We start from the raw sequence: 22,227 nt of genomic DNA, 5'->3' as shown, positions 1-22,227 counted from the left end.
TGGGTTGACGGTTGGACTCGATGATCTTAGAGGTCTTTTCCAACCTCAATGATTCTATGATTCTATGATTCTATGGATTCTACCAAGCACCAAAGGAAAGTAAATCCTTATCAACACCATCTGTAAGTTGTGCAGTAAATGGGAAAAAAGTTATGAAATAACAGTTGCTTTTTGAGGATACAGAGGCAGCAAAAAGCATCACAGCTACTACAAGTTGTCACACCATCCCAAAAACACTCTTTTGGACTATTCTAACTGCAAAACAGTAGAGACCATCTATTCACTCTAGCAAGGAAGCTGTGAAAACAGCAAAAAGAAAGAGTTAGCCAAAACCTTTACATAAGATTATGCAACCGTCATAGGCCATTTGTACTGTATTCTGTAAGGTATCAACTTCAGTTAATGTCTAGGAGCCCTGAACACCTTGTGCTTTGGAGTTAAGAAGATTACACAGGAATTGTCATCAAAGCTCTTAGAGTAAATACAGATGAAACACTAGATGTGGATCTGTCATTTGCCTCCTCCTAAACTAACTTGCTATGGGCCAGCTGTTTCTGTATCACTGAGAGGACAGTCATCCCACTTGTATCGCAGGCCGTATCAGCATTTCCTTCAGAATGAGAGTTTTAGTAGAAGCTTCTGGCCATTTTACAGATTTTTGTACCATTTAGCCATTGCAGCTCAGGCCTGTTCAATGCCAAGCTTCTCTCCAGACAACTTATCACACTATTCCCCTTGTCTCCAGTCAAGTCAAGGGAAGCTGAGATCACCTCCTGAGGGGTACTGAGATACCTCAGTTTGTATGGAATTCTCAGTTACACAAAAATCTTTGCCTACACTAGAGAACACTGCTGTACAAGCGATCAATATTTAATTTTTAAAAGAAAACTCTTCCCTTCCCTCCAGTTCCTCCTGTGCCACTGTGCAACTAGCCATTGGTACAACAGAGCACCGTAAAGAATGTTTTTCCCTGGATCCCAGCAATGCCATGAAGCATAGAAGTCTGTAGTCTTCATCACTTTAACTTCATTTGAAGGACCTGGAAATGCTGCTCTTAATTCGGATACTCATCTAATTCCCCATAAACCTTTGTTACCTGACTTGAGAATATCCATGGCAGAAAATCCTGATGTTTTACATTATTGAAATGCATTACCTCTATGCCTTTTAATTTGTTGCCTTAGTAAGGTCTTTTGCCCTTGCAGTTTGGGAGAAGGCAGCAGAATGTCAGGATGTACAGAAGTAAAACGTAATACTAGTTACTGTATTTTTTTATGTTTATGTTTTTTATTTCTACCTAACTATATCAATAGATCAAGCTGGTTTATAGCCAAAGCTCTGTATAACACTAAAAAATGTTGAGGTAATCAAAATATTCACATTACTCTCTAGAAAATCTCTTTAAGCAAGATGCAAGAATGAACTAAGGATGTATTTCTTCCCTTCTAAGTCTTTAACCTTTAAGCTACTGCAAAATCTGGAAAAAATGTTTTCTATTTCAACATTAGCTCTGCTGAGAAATTATAATGAGCATCCTTTCCTACCCAAGCAACTGAAACTTGTGAAACCACAAAAATATCTGCACAATTTTATCTTTTTTTCTCCATTGAAAAGTCATGTAGAAGAAAGACATACTTTAATTTTAGATTTCTTCCCTTTTTCTGGAAGTTATTTTGAAGCTTTATGCAATAGCACATAAATACTAAAAAAGTAAAACCTCAATATAAAAAATATATGTATTTTTGTATATGTGTATAAAAATATTGGCACTGTATGTAATAAGGCAGACATCAGGTAAATTAAAAACTGAACAAGCAAGTTGTACACTATAAAATGAGAAAAAATATTGAAACCAAAAAATCAGGTGGAAGTTTTGCTTGAACAAGACATACATGTTTTTTCCTTGATCTTTGAAAAAACTGTTCTTCCCCACAGAGGTTTTAGCAGGTTTTGTCTTTGATTCTCTTATTCTACAGAGCAGACCTTCAGAAGGCAAGCTGCAAGAAAATCAGATGGCCATTCTCTAAAGCAGAACTTGGAAGCACTTCCTGCAATATGGTTGGCAATTACTTACTTGACTGAAGATTGGAAAAAGAGTAGAGTCTCTCCGAAAGGCATACTGATTGTCTAAGCTGTAGAGAAAAACAGATAATTAACACTTACATAGCACGCTTTATCTTGAAAACACTCTACAAGATTGAATAATCAATGTGATATACCTGTAAGAAAATTAGGTAAGGCTAACAGCATCAGCATAAATCTGGTCATTCCATACTTGCTGTAAACTATCATAAAAATACTAAATTTTTCTTGGTGTTATAACAGTTTCTACTTTTTTTTTTTTTTTTTAACACTTCGGCAGCTTACCCTTAGTAATTTACCTTGGCCCTTCACACCATAATTGAAAGCAAATTATGAGGTTAGCAGTCTCAGATTTCATGTGACTATAATTAATGCACAGTATAGCTAGGTACATATTTGCCCTTTAAAAACAATCATGCACACACTGTTCCCAAAAATATATAAATTAAGATATTAAATCATATTTTATCACCTCAGACCACAACAAATGCACGTTTTTATCCAAGACAGACAGCATCATGGCAGGGTCAGCAAAAAAAAAAAAATGGGCAAATCCTTTTTGATTTACAATCCCACACAGTCATAAGCTGCTTAACCTAACAGAAAATTTAGTCCATATAAATTAATCAAACCGTGGGAATGTCAAACACTCAGGACTTCCAAGTGAGTTTAGAAAAAGGAAAAAAAAAAAAAAATTGAGATTAAGAGAACCCAACATTGAAAGTATGGCATTGTGCCCTCTAAAGGAAGGGCTAGCTAACAGTGTTTCTGTCCTTACCACTCATCCAAATAAGGCTGAATGAGGTTCCCAGAGAAGTTAATGGAAAAGCACCAGTAACTTCAGCAGTATCGAAGAAAAGACAGTGTCCTTCTGTGCTTTCCTTCTAGGCAGAAATAAGTTTAGAATGCTACCACATAGTCATAGGAAGAGAAAGTCGATAAACAGGTCCCTTGAGCTTAATTATGTCCATTTTAGTATCTCTTGATCCTTCCAGCATTTCTGCAAATTAATCAGTAATCTTGTAATGCAATATGCAGTCCAATTTTGTTCAGCAATCCCAGTCACTTCAGCTTTCTAGCTCTTAATTACATTAAAAATGTAGAGTGAAAAAGTATTTATCTGAATCTGCTACACTGAATAAATCTGAAAGAATGTCACTTACTAGTTTAAAAACAATCCTGCCAGCAAGTCTGACAGAGTCTGGAGGAAAAGTAGGCTCAATGCTCTTAAGACACCTGCATTCCTGCTTGTGGTCCAGCCAAGCTTCTTTCTATTAGGATTTTTTAGAAAGGAAGAGAAAGAAAAAACTGCATGTTATTTTACATAACATATATCCTATTTTTTTTACATATATACACTCATATATTTTTTATATATATAGTTATTTATATTTATATATGCACACAAACATGCTCAGCCTCGCCATGGGCTGGACCTGGGGATCCAGAACCACAAAAGCATCACAGCCATTGAGCTGGGCTGGGAGGAATGGCTGCAGAACCGAAAGTCAGCTCCACAGGACCAGGAGGGGGACCTTCCTCAGGTACTGATGTCCACTGACTCTGGCAGCCTCCAACACAGGCAACCTCGGATGTCAACTGCCAAGGAAACAGCAGCATACACGCTTTACCACCATAGTCTAAGACTGCAGCTATAACATGAGCGTTGTGGAAAGGGACAGGCTGGGTTATCCACTCAAACCAACCCCATCATGCCATTCCCTCCTCTAACATAATAATTGTGTAACTGATACTATGGACACCGGAGCTACAGCAGTGCAGGTTCAGGACACAACAGTATCACCATTATGCTACCCCAGAATTTAACTTTACATTTACAAAAACCTAAGAGAAACACAAACAAAAAACTGGTCAAGTTCCCAGTCCAATTCTCTTGCCAATACAAACCTTACTTCAGTCTGCTTCATGCTACTGTCTGACAACATACTTCGTACCATACTTTTTCGAACATTGTATCTGATGCCTTTAATGCACAAAAGGAACATGTAAAGAGAATGAAAACTGCACAGAAACCTAGAAGAAATACCTTCTTTTTTTGTCCCATGTCCCTGCTATACAAATCATTTTCTTTACCTTTGTGCATCATGCTATAAATAGCATCATCAGCTTAGTTCGAATTGATATCACCATTCCAGCTAGCTGAAATTTTTATTAGATAAATAAATGGGCTCCGATTCTCATTTCATTGTGGCAAGAAGAGATGGAGCTGCATACTTCACAAGATTGGAGAGAACTGGAAGGGATGCTAAAACTTGCTCTATCTTAATTCCACCAACATACACAATGCTCTAGGCAAGCGTTCACTCAGCAGTCAAGACCACAGAGGCCTTCAGAGTCTATCCACTTCACCAAAATGCAGCTGCTCTAAAGCAATGGTCAAGTTTTCCACACTGCAAAAACTGTCCTCAAAGATTCCTGAACTGATGAGGCATTAATGCCCACGGCTGGAAGGACTGGTGATGATATTTTCACAATTCAGACCAGGAATGGTCGCTGTAACCAAAATTTACCAAAATAGAAGTCAGAACCAAAAATATTTTAGTTGCATGTACTACCTGAACCTGCGATTTTTGTTTCACGGGCCACTTTTATTGGAGTAGCAGACAAAGATTAACACTTCCATAGCAGAGAAGAGGCAGGATGACAAGGTGAGGGAAAGCTGCTATATATTGAAATATGTCTTCCCCCCAAAACAGTGTGGAAGAGCAACAAGAATGAGTCTTCAGCTAAAGAAACGTATTGGAAGAGACAGTCAATTTCTGATCACCTTTTTTTTGTGTGCCTTCTGTCTTTACAAGCTGAAAATTCTGTTTATAATTTACAAAAACTCCAAGCCCATCTCAGTAACATAGTACATATTTACACATTTTATTTATATATTCACAGTATATTTTTGAAGCCACCCAGCTGTTTCAAATACTTTTAAAAAGCAAATTGAAAAAACAGGGCACAACAAAAAATTGCTACAATGACAAGAACTCAGAATAACCAAGGGCTTCTGAAGGTGACATTTTCTCATAGATACCCGGTAAGGAAAAAAACCCCGAACTCAGAAAAACAGCTTCTGTTAAGTAACTGCCACACAGAAAATGATAAAATGTCTAATATAAAAAAATTACATATTCAGCAATAAAAAAAAAAAAGAGGGAAAGGCAGTGATATGTGCAAATGCACATCATACCTGTAGATGCTGACATGCTAGTTATAAAGATTCCAAAGGCTATCACACAATTTTTTCTTAAGCTGCATTTAAGTCGTGGAATTGTTTCAGGTAACTAGGTTTCAGCACCAGTAGCATTTATTCTATTGCGTTCAGTTTTTTTCCCCTTTGGCTTACACATAATAAATAAATTGGACTTTTTATTTCTTTCAGATACATGGCAGATTTGTGATTTCATTTCCTTTACCCATAACTCCGAAAGGGGAAAAAATGACACCAAGAAGGCATTAATCCAAATACAGTTAGTGTCACATGCTGTCTGACAAATAAAAGTTAAGTATCTAGTGCTGAATAGAATTATTCTTGTCTAGAAGAAACAAGGTCATGCTTGTAAGTGTCCAGACATCATTCTGTGTAATATAATTATATTGGCATTTTTATCCCACTTAAACTAAAATTGTTCTTTGGAGTAAGCCTTTATCTGTCAAATTTTTTCCCTACATAAATGTTGCACAGAATTTTAAACATGCTAGAGGTGACATCAAAATGATTAATAGCTTACCCAACCAATAAAGCCCTAATGAGATGAAATATGCAGTACCACATAACATCATATGCCACATTTCTTTGAGATGCGTTCCCACGTGAGAACAACAGTTCAAACACACGCCTTCTGCAAAACAGTGCTTTGGCCAAAACCGATGCCAAAAAGGAATTAGTCTGACTCCTCTGCAGAAGGAGCGCTGGAACAGGGACTGCCATTTACTTCCTCCCAACTGGCCGGGGAGAGAGGGAAAAGCTCCAAATGCATTAAGTATAATGAAATTCAACAATATTTCTTCTCACTACCAATACAACAAGAATACAAATTACAGAACAATATGAAACCATGAAGATTTGTGACCCTGGAGAGACCTACTTTTAAAGTCGGTCTCTAACAATACTTATTGGTGGGCTTATATTAGTCCCACAGTTCTCCATGGGAGGTTTTCTTAACTCTGTGTATCCCGGCTTTCAGTCAAGGTTTTTATATCCCATATCCAGCATGAGTATAAATACTGCAGTGCAGAGGTACGGCCACCTGGTACAACCCTTCTCCCTCCCCGCCAGCGAAGGTCTTCCAATTTTGCAACAGATTTTTTTTTCCTCTGTTAGAAATGAACACTATCAGAAGGAGGCAAAGAAAGACAAGTAAACAGTGCAGGGCAGTACCCAGCCCTCCTCCTCCAGGCTTCACTACGCTTAGTAACTCAGAAAGAATATCCCTGCTTTTATCTCCTCCCAAATCGTTGTCTGTCATTCAAGCTCAATGTATCCCAAGTACAATTCCTCAGGCTTTACCCAAGTGAAAAGGGTCAGCACCCACATGGCTTAGTAGATGGTGCAGCATACAGCTGTTTACTGGTGGCAGATTGAGAGCCTGCCCCCCTGAACCAGCACCACACAAACCCCTAACCCTAACCCTAGGGTCCCTAACCCTACAAAAGTTCCTAAACCAATGCTTATGAAATGAAGTTTTCTCTCGTCTCCTATGCAGAATCAAAAAAATGAATGCTTCCTGCAGATTAACATGCTAATGAAAAGCAGTTAAAGACTAGAGCTCATTAAAAAAAAAAAAATTCAAAGTGGGATATTTTTCTATTGGAAGGTTTTGATTTATTAAAAAGACAATTTGTAATTTCCAAAGGATGGTTCAAATTTTTACAGAATGTCTTTTTTTTTTTTTTTTAATTAAGCCATTTCAATAGTGTTTGATAATGGCACTTTCTGAATTCTGCCTGAAATGACTCTCCCATTTGCCAGGGATTATCATCTATATCACTGGTCTCCAATCTATGGGATGCACCAAATTAATAAACGTTGCCAGGGGAGATCACAGCAGTGATTATGAGGAGCAGCAGACATGGTAACTCTATGTTTGGAGGGACGCTCAGCCAACATAACACTGCTAGAAGGCAGCTCCAGCAAATTAGGCATCAAAAGTGGGAAAGGGGCTACAACAAAGAAGTGTTGAGGAGGTGCAAAAGTCAATGAGGTCCAACTGAAAAAAAAACATTTAAGAGCAAAAGGTCTACATATACTTGATCCTGAAATCAGAATTCAGTTGAAAAAGGTCAGCCCAAAGGATCTCTTGTGATAACTTCCAGTCCCACATTTCTAATATTTTTTGAAGTAAATTAAAGTGTTAAAAGTAAAAGCAAACTGCTTCAATTGGCCTGGGGGGGAGAAAAAAAAAAAAGGGGGGGGGGGAACGGGGGTGGGGGAATTTGAAATTTGGCACAACTCACTTGACGTTTTCAATATTGACATTATAGAGATTTCTACAAACTGGAAATTCTAATTCCCATATAATTTTGTTCAGGACTCCTGGCTCTGCCCACATATCTCCTTAAAGAATAACAATTCTCACAGTAAGTTCCAGAAAGGGAAACATCTTTCAAAAGACTATTTCTTCTCCTATAGGTTAGCTCGAAGGCAGTTTTTCTTAACCACCTGACATTTTAAATTATGACTTTGAAGTTTCCTTCACAAAGTCCGCCTTTATACTAAACTTAGTTCAGCTACTCAGATTAATCTCTTTTTTTAAACTCAGATTTTTACATTCATTCTGATTTCATTTAATGTATTAACCAGAAAACTCCAGAATACTTACAGTTTTTAAGCCTGAGTGTTTTGAGTTGTAGGATTCATTTAACACACATCGAAAAATAATCAAATCATTCTGCAACTAAGTATAAATTGTAAATCCAACCAATTTGCATTTCGAAGTTATCTGTATTTATAAAACTAAAATAGTCCTGTTCTGCCAATATTCACTTTTTTAAACATGCAAACTGCAATTTCATTCAATACCCTGCTGTTTATTTTGTTCAGCAGTTAGTTCAATTAGAAGTGCACGTATTAGTGAATTGCATGAAAGCTACAGAAGCTAAGTAGAGCACAAAGCCTTTGGCTTGGCCAAGGAGAGCTTTGCTAACAGCTGCTATAAAACCAGAGCTGCACAGTAGTTTAGCTAGCTTATCAAAAGAAATACAAATTAGAGGACAGTCCTCAAAAGCAAACATATCTGGCTGGTCTCAGTTTTATCTGGATAATCTGCCCTGAGTTGTCAATCCAATAAATTCAGTGTTTTGACTAGAAAACAACATTTTTTCAGTTATTCTCAATTGCTACCTAATATCACAGGATATTATATAATATTAATTCAATATTAATTTATTGATATTAACAGTTCAAGATATTATGTAACAGTAAATACACAGCATTTTAAGTGCAGATTACTTTTAGCAGCAGTAGCCTGTCTCACTGAAATCAATACCTACAACTGTGGATGGCTTAAAGCACACAAACCCTAGAGCTGGAAGCACAAAGCAAAGATCCCCAAGATGGCTTCAGGCTATCCAGTGCGAATCCTTGAAGCGCGTTCACATAGTTGTTTCCCCCAAGAAGGAAGCCCCATTTCCTACCTTCATTGCTACTACACCTAAGCTGGAACAGGGTACTGTATTACACCTTGCAGATTTGCCAGCAGTGTCTCATTTCACAGTAGAGGCTCGCCAATAGAAGCTTTACCAATGACTCTCCTGGCAGATAGCTGTTTTAAACTTACCTTGCAAATACTCTGGTCTTTTCTATTCTTCACAGTCATATTTTCCTTATGATCTCCCACAATAAGTCTACCTGTGGCATTATTATTGATGCTACAGTAAGCACCTAATGTACGTTGCACACATTTGCCATACAATGAATCAAAATGATGTATCTTCCTCCTTTACCCCTCCATATGTTTTAATCCCAAAAAGGAGGGGGGTTCTGGCATGTTGAGAACACTGCAGACTATACTAAGGTAGAACTGTTTATAGAAGCACACGACTGAATATCAAGGACTTAACTTTAAAACTTAAATTCATATACATTTAATAGAGTATCACTACTAGTCCGTTTTGACCATCAGTTGGTTTTCTTCATTTTTCTCTATTTAGAAAACCAAACAGAAATCACAATGCAAAGCGAAGAGGAATCATTTAAAAATTCAAGGGTTCTGTCAGGTGACCCTCATGGTTCGAATCTCAGCTGCCTGTTTCTCAGCTGTGTTAGACCTTACACAGTCATTTACCCTTGCGTGTCCACTCGGTACCATGTCCTGCCAACTTCTGCGCATGTGCTTAAGTGACAATACAAGCCAAATATAAAAGCTAAGGTTTTAGGTTTGAACACCTTTAAGAACTGTTTCATAGGATACAATCACAGGATAATTCAGGTTGGAAGGGATCTACAGAGTTGCAGAGCAGGGTCAGCTCTAGAGCCAGACCCAGCTCAGAGCTTTATTCAGTGGGGTCTTGAAACTCTCCAAGCATGCAGATGACACAAACACCCTGGCCAGCCTGTGCCACCTCTTGGCTGTCCTCAGGGTGAAACAGCTTTTCCTTATATCCTATGTGAACCTCTCTTCTTTCAACCTAAGCCTGTTGTCCCTTGTCCTCCTGCCATGCAGGCTTTTCCTTATATCCTATGTGAACCTCTCTTCTTTCAACCTTTGTCCCTTGTCCCTTGTCCTCCTGCCATGCAGCACTGTGAAGAGCCTGGCTCCATCTTCCCTCCTCAGGCCTGTTGTCCCTTGTCCTCCTGCCATGCAGCACTGTGAAGAGCCTGGCTCCATCTTCTTGATACCCTCCTCAGAGATGCAGTTTTGCCCAAGGCTGCCTCTTCTCTGCACATTCTCGACCCTTATTTCCTCTTAAAAAACTGGAATATATACTTTGCCATGATAAAAATTATTCTTGATATACAAATTGTTTTACTGCAAAATTGACTTAGAGCCCTCAGTCTACAGCCAGCAAAGCTGAAGAATTATTCCTCCCATTCTAACCAAGCACAGCGAAACACCACACATTTCAGCTTAGTTTTGTCTATTGCACTGATTATAATCTTATCTTTGTAACTACAAAAATACTCGAATAAAACAAGGCAGCATGTTTATACACTCTGTCCATAATTACAAATCAGAAATTGCAGTGTGGAAGTATGACAATGCGCAAAATGCATGGAGACCCTGTAAATAAAGTATTCAAATGCCTGTTTTCTTCAACCTTTTATAGCTGTTATTTTTCATCTTACCTGACAAGATTTACCACAGTATTTAGCAACCTTGCACTGAGAGCATCTGTGCAGATGTTCATGCCTGTTTAGAAAAAAAAGAAAATCAGTTATAAATACAAAAATGAGCTTTGTATTTATCTTTCTTACATAACTAGCAGTTTTCAAATATTCCAAGGCAAGAAAAATATCTGAAAAACAAGAGTAGTCTTAAATGCACTGTTACACAAGAAGAAATGGTGCATGGTTATGTTCAAAGCTATATTCACAATCCTTTACTCATGTGACTCAGCACCTCTGGGGCCACTTTGGATCAAGAGTAAAGATATCAAATGTGCTTTTTTTTTTGCCATATAGCTATAACCCCGAGGAGTTTGATTTTGTAGATAACACCATAATTAGAGCTGTGCAATACAGCTAGTTAATCTATTTATTATCTGTCTTGAGTCTTGTTTTAAGCAAGCATCATTATCTGTCTTAAGCAAGACCTTGCTGTGAACCTGCAGTTCTGACATAAAATTATAACTTTATAACAGAGTCTGAGTTGACATGTCAGCAGACATTTCCGTCTTAAGAAAATATTTCTGACTGGTGGACAGTGAGACAAAATTAAAAATTCATTTTGGGGGAAAAAATAAAAGTCTAGTGAAATCTAGAAGGATAAGTACCAGAGCTATATGTCACAATCTAAGGTTAAAAGCACCTCCTGACTCTAAGACCATTTCCTGATGCAGTCTTAGTTTAGTTATATGAGTTAAGAAAACATCGCTGAAGTTCTGTTAATTTTTAAACACTAAGGAAATATTAAATGTGAAAGCACACACAAAGCAAATCTAACACCCCAAATACACAAGTTCAAGTAAAGAGGCTTACTTCAGACGAGTAGAAACAAGACATAGATTTTGATGCTCCCCTCTCCTCTTATTTTCCTGTAGAAAATACTGAACACATTGCATTATTCTAGTAACACTGCGTGGTTTTCACATTGATCTCTTAACATGCAAAGTTACTTACATGCTTTATGGGCATTCATTAGGCCAGGAAAACAGTATATACTTTTTTGTTGTTGTTAAAACTGAAGGCAGGAGAGTTACATTACAGATACAATTAACTGGACTGTAGGGCTGCATAATCCTTATTACTTCCCCTCAGACTTACTCCTGGCCATCCCTCTGACCTTAACCAAGCACAGCACCTCACTGGGCGCCACTTTTACCTTGTGAGTGGCGCACGGCTGAATGCAGCTCAGTTACACCCAAGAAACTGTCACCATTACCTACCCCCTTCTCCATCCTTCTGCAAGGCAAGGAAGGAGGTATGCATCAGTCATGCCACTCTGCCCCTCAAAAGGTAATTTTAGTAATGCAATCTTTGCGTTGCTATAGTGCTTTACATTTAGCTGCCTCAAATCTTATTATACAGATTAATTCAGCCTTCCAATTTAATTGGGAGATAACTAAGTGTCTCACACAGCCCATTTCAAACTGAAAGGGCAAGTTCAAACGATCAGATGAAGGACCTTTCCCTCCAAGATTCCCGGTGTCTGCACATTGGTACTAGGTGTGCTCTTTTCACTCGCACGCCCAGCTGATGCGACTAAAACAAGGTGTAATTCTTTGTCTCTGCTGACACCAAAAGAAAACTCCTCCACTGTCGTCAGTAATTTAGAGGCTGCATACCAGCTCAACTGCTTTATGACATGACCTTTCTTCTTTTACTTACACAGCTCAGTTATCCCCAAATTTTAATTTCTATGGGTGACTTCAAAATGGTAGAACACTCTCCAAAGGCCACATCCAAAAAAGACAGCACCAACGTGCCCACAAACCTCAGTCTAGAACTTCCGAATGATGAATTTAGCCCACTGATTTCAGCCGTGACGCCAAAACTATCAGGAGTAGAGGCAGAATACCAGAAATACCATGCAGCATCCTCTAGCACAAACCAACCTCTCCTTTCCCCCAAGTCCCACAAGTGGGAAAGGTTTTTAACTAATATATCAAAGTATTGCTATGTTTGAATTATTAAAAATAACAGCTCATGCACTATCTTAGGACTCTCATAAGCATTTGGGGAGTTTAGATAGCTGCATTGGTCGAAGATTAAGAGGAGGATTACGTACAGATCATTACAATCAAATAACAATCTTTTCATTTCTACTGCATAAAAATCACTGTTTTGTTGCACAATATTTTGTAGGCATTCCTACTAACTACCAGGAGAAAAAATAAATTGGAAATATTTCAGATGTATCGCTAGTGCCTTCTTTACCTTCCTACCTGCAAAGCCAGCCCTGGAGACTGAAAAAAACCCTAGCAACTGTTGGATCCCTATAAACAGAATCTAAAATCTTGTATATGCACAATAGCTTTTTGATTTTAAGGTGCAATGCCTGAGAACGATTCAGAGTTAGAAACAAGTGTGAAATCTTCATTTTGCCAGCCGGTGAGAGCTGCTTCATTTTCAAGGTTGAGCAATGACACAACTTTAACCAGCCTATGATAGAGGAGCACACATTTCTCATTCTAGATTAGAAGCTCATGTCAGAGTAATTTTGGGAAGAAATACAATTCTGTGGAATAATTACTGTAGGCAACAAAAAAGAAACAGAAATGCTGTTTGGACCCGCTCATTGATTTGGATATCAGAAGCAGTCCAGGTATAAATACATGCTCATAAACTACACATACAAATTCTTCCCCACCAAGACAAGTTCTGACACATCTTTTAATACTAAGCAGCACGTTGTATCAAGGACATAAGAGAATCATTTATAAGAAATCCACACCTTCTTTCTAGACATTTCACAATCAACAGGATAGATTAAAACTTTTCTGAAGCTAGACCTTTCAAATTACTGAAAGAAGACACTACAAGAACTTTAGCTTGTTTAGCTATCGCTTTATTACCTTTTGAGTCTGCCAGTGAACCATTCACAACACTGCAGGCAACATTACCACTAAAAATCTGCCTACTGACCTAGAATGAAAAAAGAAAGCCAAGCACCTAGAACTTTGGTTTGCTGTTCAGCTCCCCACACGCACGGCCACAGCCCTTGAGACCGCCACTCTGCAGTGTGTCGCTGTTGCTCTTTACAGGTCTGTTCTACATGGCTGTACAGAACCACAGAGAGCCTCTCTTTTTCTAGATACTTCCTTTGCATTCAATATTCTACATCCATGCTAGCAGTCTCTATCAAACTTCTCTTCATCGTTGTATAGTAGTATCTGAATGACTAAGCGCTTGCCCTACTGGAGAATGACTGAGCAAAACCATTTGGAAGGCAGACTTTTTTTTGTTCTAAATGCTATTCATCAGAACACAGTAATGACTTAAAACTTTGATAACAGAGCATTTGTAACTTTAGCTCCATACACATTAAAGTACCAAAAAGTCTCAGCAGCAACATGTAAAACGGATTCCCAAAGCAGAGTAATTATAACTTTCTGGAGCCAGATTTAAATGAATGAATGCTCGTAACTATCAGAGAAGTCTCTCCTACAGATTTCACGTTCTTCCGTCTGAAGGCTAGATCCGACAACCTTAATATACTGCAAGCATACCTTGCCTTGGTATACCTCTTGGTATTTTTCCAAGAAATGCCAGGATTTACTGGAATCATTGGTGTTAAGTCACCAACACTTATTAATTCTTTCTTCTGTAAAACAATTAGTAGACCTGTCGACACAAAGGACCAAACTCCTTCAGCACCCACTGAAGTTTCAATACTTTATAGGATTATTTCCTTTGTATCCTTTGTCCTCAAGGGTTAACGACGTTGCAGTAACAAACGCATACATACACAAAAAATCTACGGACCATCACTCAAAACTTGGATTTTTGCCAAACTGACACTACCAGTCAGATTATTTGAATAAGGTGACTCCCTGCTGGCACCGTATAACAAATGAACTATCCATTCAATTTTGGGGGTTTCTTTGAATGACAAGTAGATGTAGAATGCCTGTTACAGATCTGAATAGTAAAGCTACTAATGAAATCATTGTTTTTTCTTCCAATCCTCTCCTCCCTCTCGGACTAAAAGAATTCCTTTTGATTTATAGCATCTATGAATCTTGCTACATGACATTTTAAACGTAAAACAGTATGATCCAAAACACTTAATCTGAATATAAAGAATTCAAGAATAAGATTCATGTATTCATATATACAGGATTCATGTATTTTAGAACATTTTAAAAAGTGAGACAATTTGCCTAGTTTATTCCTGTCCTTCTCAGTATTTTATTAATGTTATTGGCTTTATTGAAACAATTTTAAAGTCATTGTCAAATACTCCCATGCATTTCTCATTACCTGTAAACATAATCTGAAGATAGTACCAGGTTACTCACAAGGTATCTACTGCATCTTGCCTAATATGACTAATTTCATGGATGAGAAAATGCACAGAATTTGATCTAATGCATTCAGTAATACTTTAATCTCTGAAAAAGTTTCTGCTGCAATAGAAAAGGTAAGAAAGATGAAGCAATTGAAAATAAATTATTAATTTTCCAATACAGCTTCAGCAAGATTTTCCAAACGACCAAAACCCCTTATGAAACAGCAAGCACAAGTGAGGATCTTAGCCTGTACTAAAAAAAAAACCCACAAGAATAAAGTAAGCAGAGGTTGTCAGTTGTCCTCTAGCACAGTGCTATGGTTAGGTGAAGAATCTTTACCCTGAGGAATTTGGATATTACTAATTCTTTTCATCATGATTGTCTACAAACACCATTCACAGAATAAGCTCTCCCAATGCGTACTGAGAAGGCAAAAAGATAAACCTGAATATATAGGTGGGTGAGGAAGTCCCAAGGGATTGATATGGACAGGAGACAAAAGAAAACCTATGAGATTGGGAAAAAACTAGTAAGACAGTTCAACTGGAAATGGCACATACACCCTCCCCAGCAAAATAACTTTTTTTCCTTTTGGCTTTTTTTAAATTCCTTTTTGTTAAAGGTACAAGAAGTCCAGAGTACTGTAAGGAGGGGCTGACGACAAGTGGTGAGGCAGCTGGGTCTATGGGAAGCTGCTCCCCAAGTATGGGAGGCAGCACGGGAGACAGCCTGAAAACACAAGGCTAAAATCCTAAGAAGAATGTGCCAAGCCTGAATCACAGAGAGAAGAGGTTGACAAGGGTTTGCCTGGACTGTCAGGTCCTATCAGAGCCACACCTGCACTCTTACAATGTACAAAACACGTGCCCGTTTAAAAACATCACAAAATACTTCTATTTGCCAGGAAAGGGCCTAATATAATTTAAAAACCCACGACAAAACCCAACCAAATAGAATTAAACTACTTAATTTATAATGAAAATGCGTCTACACTTCTCTGCTGATTGCAGGCACTTGACTTTCAGCCCTACTCACAAGATAAGTGTCAGATATAACAGAATATTTGATTACCAGACTGAGCTCAACACTCCTTCCTATGCAGTTTATTCACACTTCTGCTTCTGCCACAGCTTGCAGGACAAAAGGGCAATCTCACACAAATCCCCTACTGCATTTTTGTTGTTGATACTGTTTTTCAGTTAATAATCCAGCCCTATAACACATGTAACAAAAGAGCGGTTCTTACAGACGCATGTCATGTTGAACTAATTTCCTGAACAAATTCTTAGACCTTTGCGATTCAGTCGAACATGTCAAGTGCATAAAGTCTACTTGGATTTTCTCAAGTGTGTGCATTTCAGACCTGTCACAAAGTGAAAGCAATCAATACCCACAATAAGCAAACATGTCATTCATCATTTTACTAATATGTTTCTGTCTTCTAGTAATAAAAATAAAGATATGAATAACAAACAGGCATTTTAAATTTGGTAGATCTGAGAGCAGAGCAGTTATGTTAAATGCAATTACAACTTTCTTTCCTCACCTCTCTCCCAGCAAAAGAATAATGCAGTCTAGCAGCACAGTTGGTCCACAGCTGTTATCCCGCTGCTGACCCACATGGGCACCAGGCACTGCGGGGAGGGGGGCCGTCTCCAGCATACCAAAAGTCACAGCACAGCTCTGGGGACAAGGATGAAGCGTGCTGGGTCCAGGCGGCAACAACCCCAGGGTGTATGCCTCTGCAACATCCCAAATCTAAGCCCTTGGCAAGCAACAATCTTCCACAGCCAGCGAGCCATGTCCACAGCATGGGTTCCCAGCCCCTCCGGTGCCCTGGGTGCTGACTTGGGGCAGCTTGGCAGGCTCAGGGCTTCCCCCATTCTCCTCTGCCAGGGCCCTGGACTCACTCTGCAACTGCGGATCAGCTGGCAGAGGGGAAGCCATCCTCCACATGCCCCATGGCCCACAGCCTCTAAAATAAGGCTGCTGGGTTTTTCTACCCTAAGGTTATTCTGTACACTGCTCTCGGGTCCCATGTAACCTGTTGGGTCTGGGCAAACGAGAGTACAACAGGTAAGAAGCCTTTGAAATCTATGTCCCTAAAAGTCATGCAAAAATCTCCCATATTCTCCACTTGCACACTTCATTGTGTTGAGTATATGAATTAATCTTTTTTAACCTAAGAGCAGCACTGGGGAGAAGTAGCTTTCTGAGAGGTAGCAAGAATGACAAATACTTAGAGTTAAAAGATAGTAACTACAGCTAACCATCAATGATCAGGGTCACTTACTCAAGCAAGAACTAAGACCTTTTATATAAAGAAAAACACACCTACTTTATTTTCAAATACAATGATCATCTACTTTATACCTAAACATACTACAGAAGTGGTATTGCATTGTCCAGGTTAAAAAAAAAAAAAAAAAAAAAAAAAAAAAAAAAAAAAAAAAAAAAAAAAAAAAAAAAAAAAAAAAAAAAAAAAAAAAAGAGAGAGAGAGAGAGAGAAAACATGAATAACCAAAGCACCTGGCCTGTGACAAAAGTTTAGTTACGGCATTTGCACTCCCAAGCACACCACCTACTAACACAAACAAAAATACAGGTTATACAAGATGACTTCCCATAACTTAAGTCTTGGCTTCTGAAGTCTCATGTGCCACCCTGAATGCCTACATGTGCTGTTTTCTGTAATTCTTGTTACACCCAGCCATATATTTAACACCCTGAAACATTTCTGGATACATTCTATAAGGAAAAAACAGAATTCATATAGATGAGGGGAGAGAGAGGATCCTTCTGCTTAGAATTGTCAGCTCTGTTCAGATTTTACAAATATTGTTTTTTACATATCTATTATCTTTATTTGGTTTTAAAATATACACTGAATAGGTAATGAACATGCTGGGTCATATGACTTCAGCTGACAGGAGGTTCTGGATGGCATTTTTTGTCTGGTTTTGTATGTTAGGTATTATCTCCCATAATTTTTTTCTGTATCTTGATTTTTCTTCTGAAGAATACCTGGTCTGAAAATTGTGAAAAACTTTCTCTAAATAAAACCTTGTTGTGGTCTACAGTCATTTCTTCATTCCAGTATCATCTTTTCTGACAATTTATGTTGCATTTTTAGCTTTTTCTTCTTTTGGGGGTCGCAGGAGCCAGAGTCAAGGCTGGAAAAACAATAAACAGATATCCAAAGGGTAGATTTTCATTTACTCCTATGTAGAAGCTAGTCTTTGTGTTCAAGCAGTGATAGCAGCATTGCTAAACTCTGATAAGAAAATGTTTATTTTTGAAAACTTCTTTGCACTATTTTGAAAAAGATTGGATTTTTAAAAATATCCAACACTCGCAGAATGGTGCAAGATTCTTTGCTGAAACTGAAGTTATCTAGAGCCACAAAGAGATTCTCCTTTGGTTAAACTGACCCCCCCCCCCTCCAATTAATTTTCTGAAAATAGAGCCATTAGAAGTGCAGTATTTATTCTGATACAACCAAGAACAGAATTATACACCTCTCCATTAAGCTGGTAACTGATAAAAAGCTTCAGATGCAGTGCTTGCCAATAAAATTAGTGAAGGAACTTAGAAGAAGAAATACCTAACAATATGGCCCTCAAACAGGCAAGAAATTTAATCTTACGTCTGAATTCTACTTCTTCGTTAAATATTTACCTCTGATCCTAACTTATGCAAGGAAATACAAGAAAATCTCTCTACTAAAAACCAAGAAAAGACTTCAGAAGTAATTTCAGTAGTACAAGGCCCTTTAACTGAAAACGTTGTTCAGGAGAAGCACTCAGCATCTCCCAAAACAGTCCCTTTTTGTTCTAGAAGACAGAATAAAATACCTTTTACATCGATATACATGTATACATGTACACACACATAGTGTGTATATATATACACACACACATATACACATGCACACTTTATCAGCATGCATAATGAATAAAACAAATGCCACCACAACAGAAATCAATAGTTGGTAAAAATACTGTAATTATCCTCCCAGCAAAACTCACAGCTATCCCCCACTGAGAGCACTGAAGCAGAAACACAGCAAAATTTGGCTCCAAGAGCACAAGGTAACTACTACAAATTGTCCCCTACACCTACTTGCCCTGCAAAGCTACTTTGATACAATTTCCCTCAAATCAAGGCCATCTCCAGTGTTTGCCTGCAGTTGGCACACTAACGTGCCTCCAGCAGTTTCAGGCTTAAACAGATTAATTTCAGTCACACAGCACATTCATTCCACCTTGGGATTTTAATCGAAGAAGAAAGCCAAATACTGAGGAAGACTAAGATTATATTTCACAATATGAAAAGGTCGTGTCTATAACTTAGAAACATGTAAAAAAAGCTACATGCAATGTTTTTAAACACTCATTTCTGGAACACGTGGTTACAATCCAATGAAGCCAAGTATAACAAAACATCCCATCTTTCACTTTTCCCTATAAAAATGATAAATGCATTGTTCATTAATCTGCTGTATGTCCAAGTATTTTTTTCTTTGACCCATAAGTCAACATTCCACAAAAAGAAAGCTGTTACTCTAAAATATCATACTGCTGTTTACATCCTGCTAGTATTACCTCCTGGACCATATGGTTCTGTGATTTTCAGTGAAATATAAACCCCGCTGACCCTCTCGGAGAGGAATATTTTCATCAGCTTTTTTCTTTCTTAGCTCCTTTCCCTTTTTGACAATATTTATATTTTTAGGATACCCGTTTTTTAGAGGACCTGCAATGCTTATTTACTTGCTTTCTTGCTTCCAAATATGAACAGTTACACCCAAAAGTCCTTTCATTCCCCATGGAACACATTTAGAAAGCACTAAACAAAAAATAAAATATTTCAGGCAACAAACTCCGACAGACATAGCAATACAGCTGGGCTCAAAATAAATTGTGGTGCATCTTGTCTCATAGATTTAGAATTGGGTAAGGATGTACATCACGTTAACCCCTCATTTTCACTTCTTTAGCTTGGGTGTGATCTGAACATAAGGGCTAAGATACAAACGCAGGTGACGAACAGGATAGTCAGTTCTGCTTACTTATAAGCTGAAGAACCCATAAAGCTAGAAAACAGGAGTGAAATGCAGGAAAAATTGTATTTATCATATAGCAGAGAGGGCTGACAACACAGAGAAACATTCATGCATATACTGGCACAGAGCCCAGAGAAACAGCTTGTTTCCCCTTTGCTCAGGTGTAATCTGATATTGTGAGGTCTTGCAAGATACCTGAAGCATTCTTGTCGTGAACTGGATGTTCATAAAATCCCGCTGAAGACTTTTGCATTAGAAGACCGTGAAAATGTTCTTGACATCAGTAACTCCACTTCCCGCCTCCAGCCAGCCCTCCAGAGCAGGATGGCTTTCTGCTGTACTTGTTCCTCTTGGGATACACTTTAAGTGCATGTGAGTTTTCCTCAGGCGAAAGCATTTCTGATACCGAGTCTAATCTTCACCTCTTAAAAATACAGACTATTCCTGACAGTACCACTGTTTACTCTCCTAAACTATTCTACACAATTGCGAGGTCTTGGGGAAACCTGAAGAAAGATCACTTTTAGCAGATCTACAAACACCTGCAATAAATTTACAAACAGCTGCCTAACCAGTTCTCTCTCAGTCTAGCTGGATGGACAGTCTTTTAAGATTACCGTTAACACACACCTTCCAACTTTTTTTTTTAAACATCTGTTTTTCTTCAAATCTTCTATAGTTCATCAGTTCTTTTCCTGTCATTTCGTTACCTCCAGCCTCGCATGCATTTTGGTTTTCTTGCCACTGTTTGTATTTTTTCCCTGATTTTCTCTGTGTTTCAATAACTTTCCTGTTTGGGAATCTCTTTCCCCTTTTCTAGGTTACAAAGGCCTTGGTTTTTTGCTTGGAGAAGTCTCACTTTGTTCCCTATCAGCCCCAAAAGTATTTTATCTGCCAATAATTTCTGTCCAAGAATGAAACGAAACATGGCTTGGAAATATCTGAAAAGCATGGACTTCATTATAAATCACAGTGCCAAATACCCTTACTGAATGATGATTTTTCATTTTGCACTCCTTATGGCAATTTTCATTTCATATCACGGTGATCACATTCAAGCAACTTGATCTGAGAACATTTTACAAATTTTCTTCCTATCAAGTGCTTAAATAAAATCCATTATGTCACATCTTTCACTTCTCTCTCCAACAGATTCTGGATGTCAATACAGAAGGGATGTCTTCCCTCTTGTCTCCCTCCTTTACGTGCCACTGAAAGGTGGATTTTGTGGGTCCCACTCTAAAGCTTAATTTTGGAGGTGTTCACCAATAAGAATGGAGATATTTCATATTAGCACTGGGACAGAAATACTACATAGAAATTATTCAGAAAATGCAGAATATATATATTTTTAATATATTTACTATTGACTTCTATAAGGCAGTTAAAGTAAAATTGTTATTTTTATTACAGCTGCTTTGCACCGTTAGTGATGGAAAGCAAGATCTTCAAGCAGGACTAAGCATATAATAGCTAAAAGTCAAAGTTAAACCTTAAAACTGCCCTAAAGTGCATTTATAATGCCAGATTGACTGAAAGAAATCTTACTATATAAAAATGTAGTCACTGAACTTTTTACATCCCAAACCATAAAGTCCTAGAGCTGAAAGATTCATTGTAGCCTCCATCTTGTTCTCAAAGATTTTTGTAAGGTTCTTCCGTGCTTCAGTTAACCTGTTTGTACTGAAACTCCTGCAAACATCCCCAAACTCAGCCTCAACCACTATGGGCAGAGTGCTTATGGGAAAGCACAGGCAGTGCACGGTGCTGCCCAAGAAAGCAGTGAGCACTGGGGCATCTAACAGAGCAAAGGTCCATGCTGCTACGTGGCTAGCAGAACACCACCCAAACAGCGGAAAGCAAATGAGGGTACGTGAGCTAATAAGCACTCCCGTAGCTATGTGTGCACTGAAGACACAAGTTGCTTTCAAGGCCTCTGCTAAATATTCCACTGTAACAAGCACAGAAATACCAAGGCTGAACTGTGTGGGTGATATTTGTTCACCTGTTGCTTGCTTCTGCCCCCACTTCATTTGGCGTCAATGCCCCTACAAAAGCAGGACTAGGTCCCAAACCTGTTTCTTGCTCAATACTCTAAAGCTAAGAGAGTCACAGCCATTGTGGAGCTGGCCAAGATGCTGCGACTACTGATCTGAGAAAGCCTCTGCAGGACTGGAGTCTTTCCACTCCAAAATAAACAGCCAAGGAAAGCCATAAACCAGTTCCAAATCACCTAATACTTACTCTCTGTACTCTGGTGACATCTGATGGCTAAAAGCTTAATAGATGTTGCTTCAATTTCAAAGATTAGTCATCCAAGTTTCCCTTTTCCATTTAGTAGAGAAGCAAAAAAAGTCAAAAGAAATGCCTCTGTGACAATAGTGACACCTACAAATTTTCAGAAAAAAGGTAATTATAATTTAACAGCTGAGAGCACTAGGGTTAATTTGCCTCAG

General features: G+C 38.3%; 1 protein-coding gene across 1 annotated transcript in view; it reads right to left on the bottom strand.

Annotated features, from left to right (window-relative positions):
* Nucleotides 1-11,652, bottom strand: part of SMYD3 (SET and MYND domain containing 3) — a 407,161-nt gene extending 395,509 nt beyond the window's left edge. Inside the window, exons 1-4 of the mRNA XM_009276285.1 lie at nucleotides 11,577-11,652; nucleotides 10,382-10,551; nucleotides 3,246-3,353; nucleotides 2,075-2,132 (exon numbers count right to left, since the gene is read on the bottom strand). Of these exons, the coding sequence (XP_009274560.1) occupies nucleotides 2,075-2,132; nucleotides 3,246-3,353; nucleotides 10,382-10,551; nucleotides 11,577-11,652 (412 nt within the window). The remainder of the gene's footprint in view (nucleotides 1-2,074; nucleotides 2,133-3,245; nucleotides 3,354-10,381; nucleotides 10,552-11,576) is intronic.
* Nucleotides 11,653-22,227: the final 10,575 nt, after the last annotated feature.

The sequence above is a fragment of the Aptenodytes forsteri genome, unplaced genomic scaffold (assembly GCF_000699145.1).
Source record: "Aptenodytes forsteri isolate BGI_AS27 unplaced genomic scaffold, ASM69914v1 Scaffold10, whole genome shotgun sequence".
NCBI classification, from domain to species: domain Eukaryota; kingdom Metazoa; phylum Chordata; class Aves; order Sphenisciformes; family Spheniscidae; genus Aptenodytes; species Aptenodytes forsteri.
Note: the sequence above shows the minus strand (reverse complement) of the source record. Positions and strands in the feature narration are given on the sequence as shown.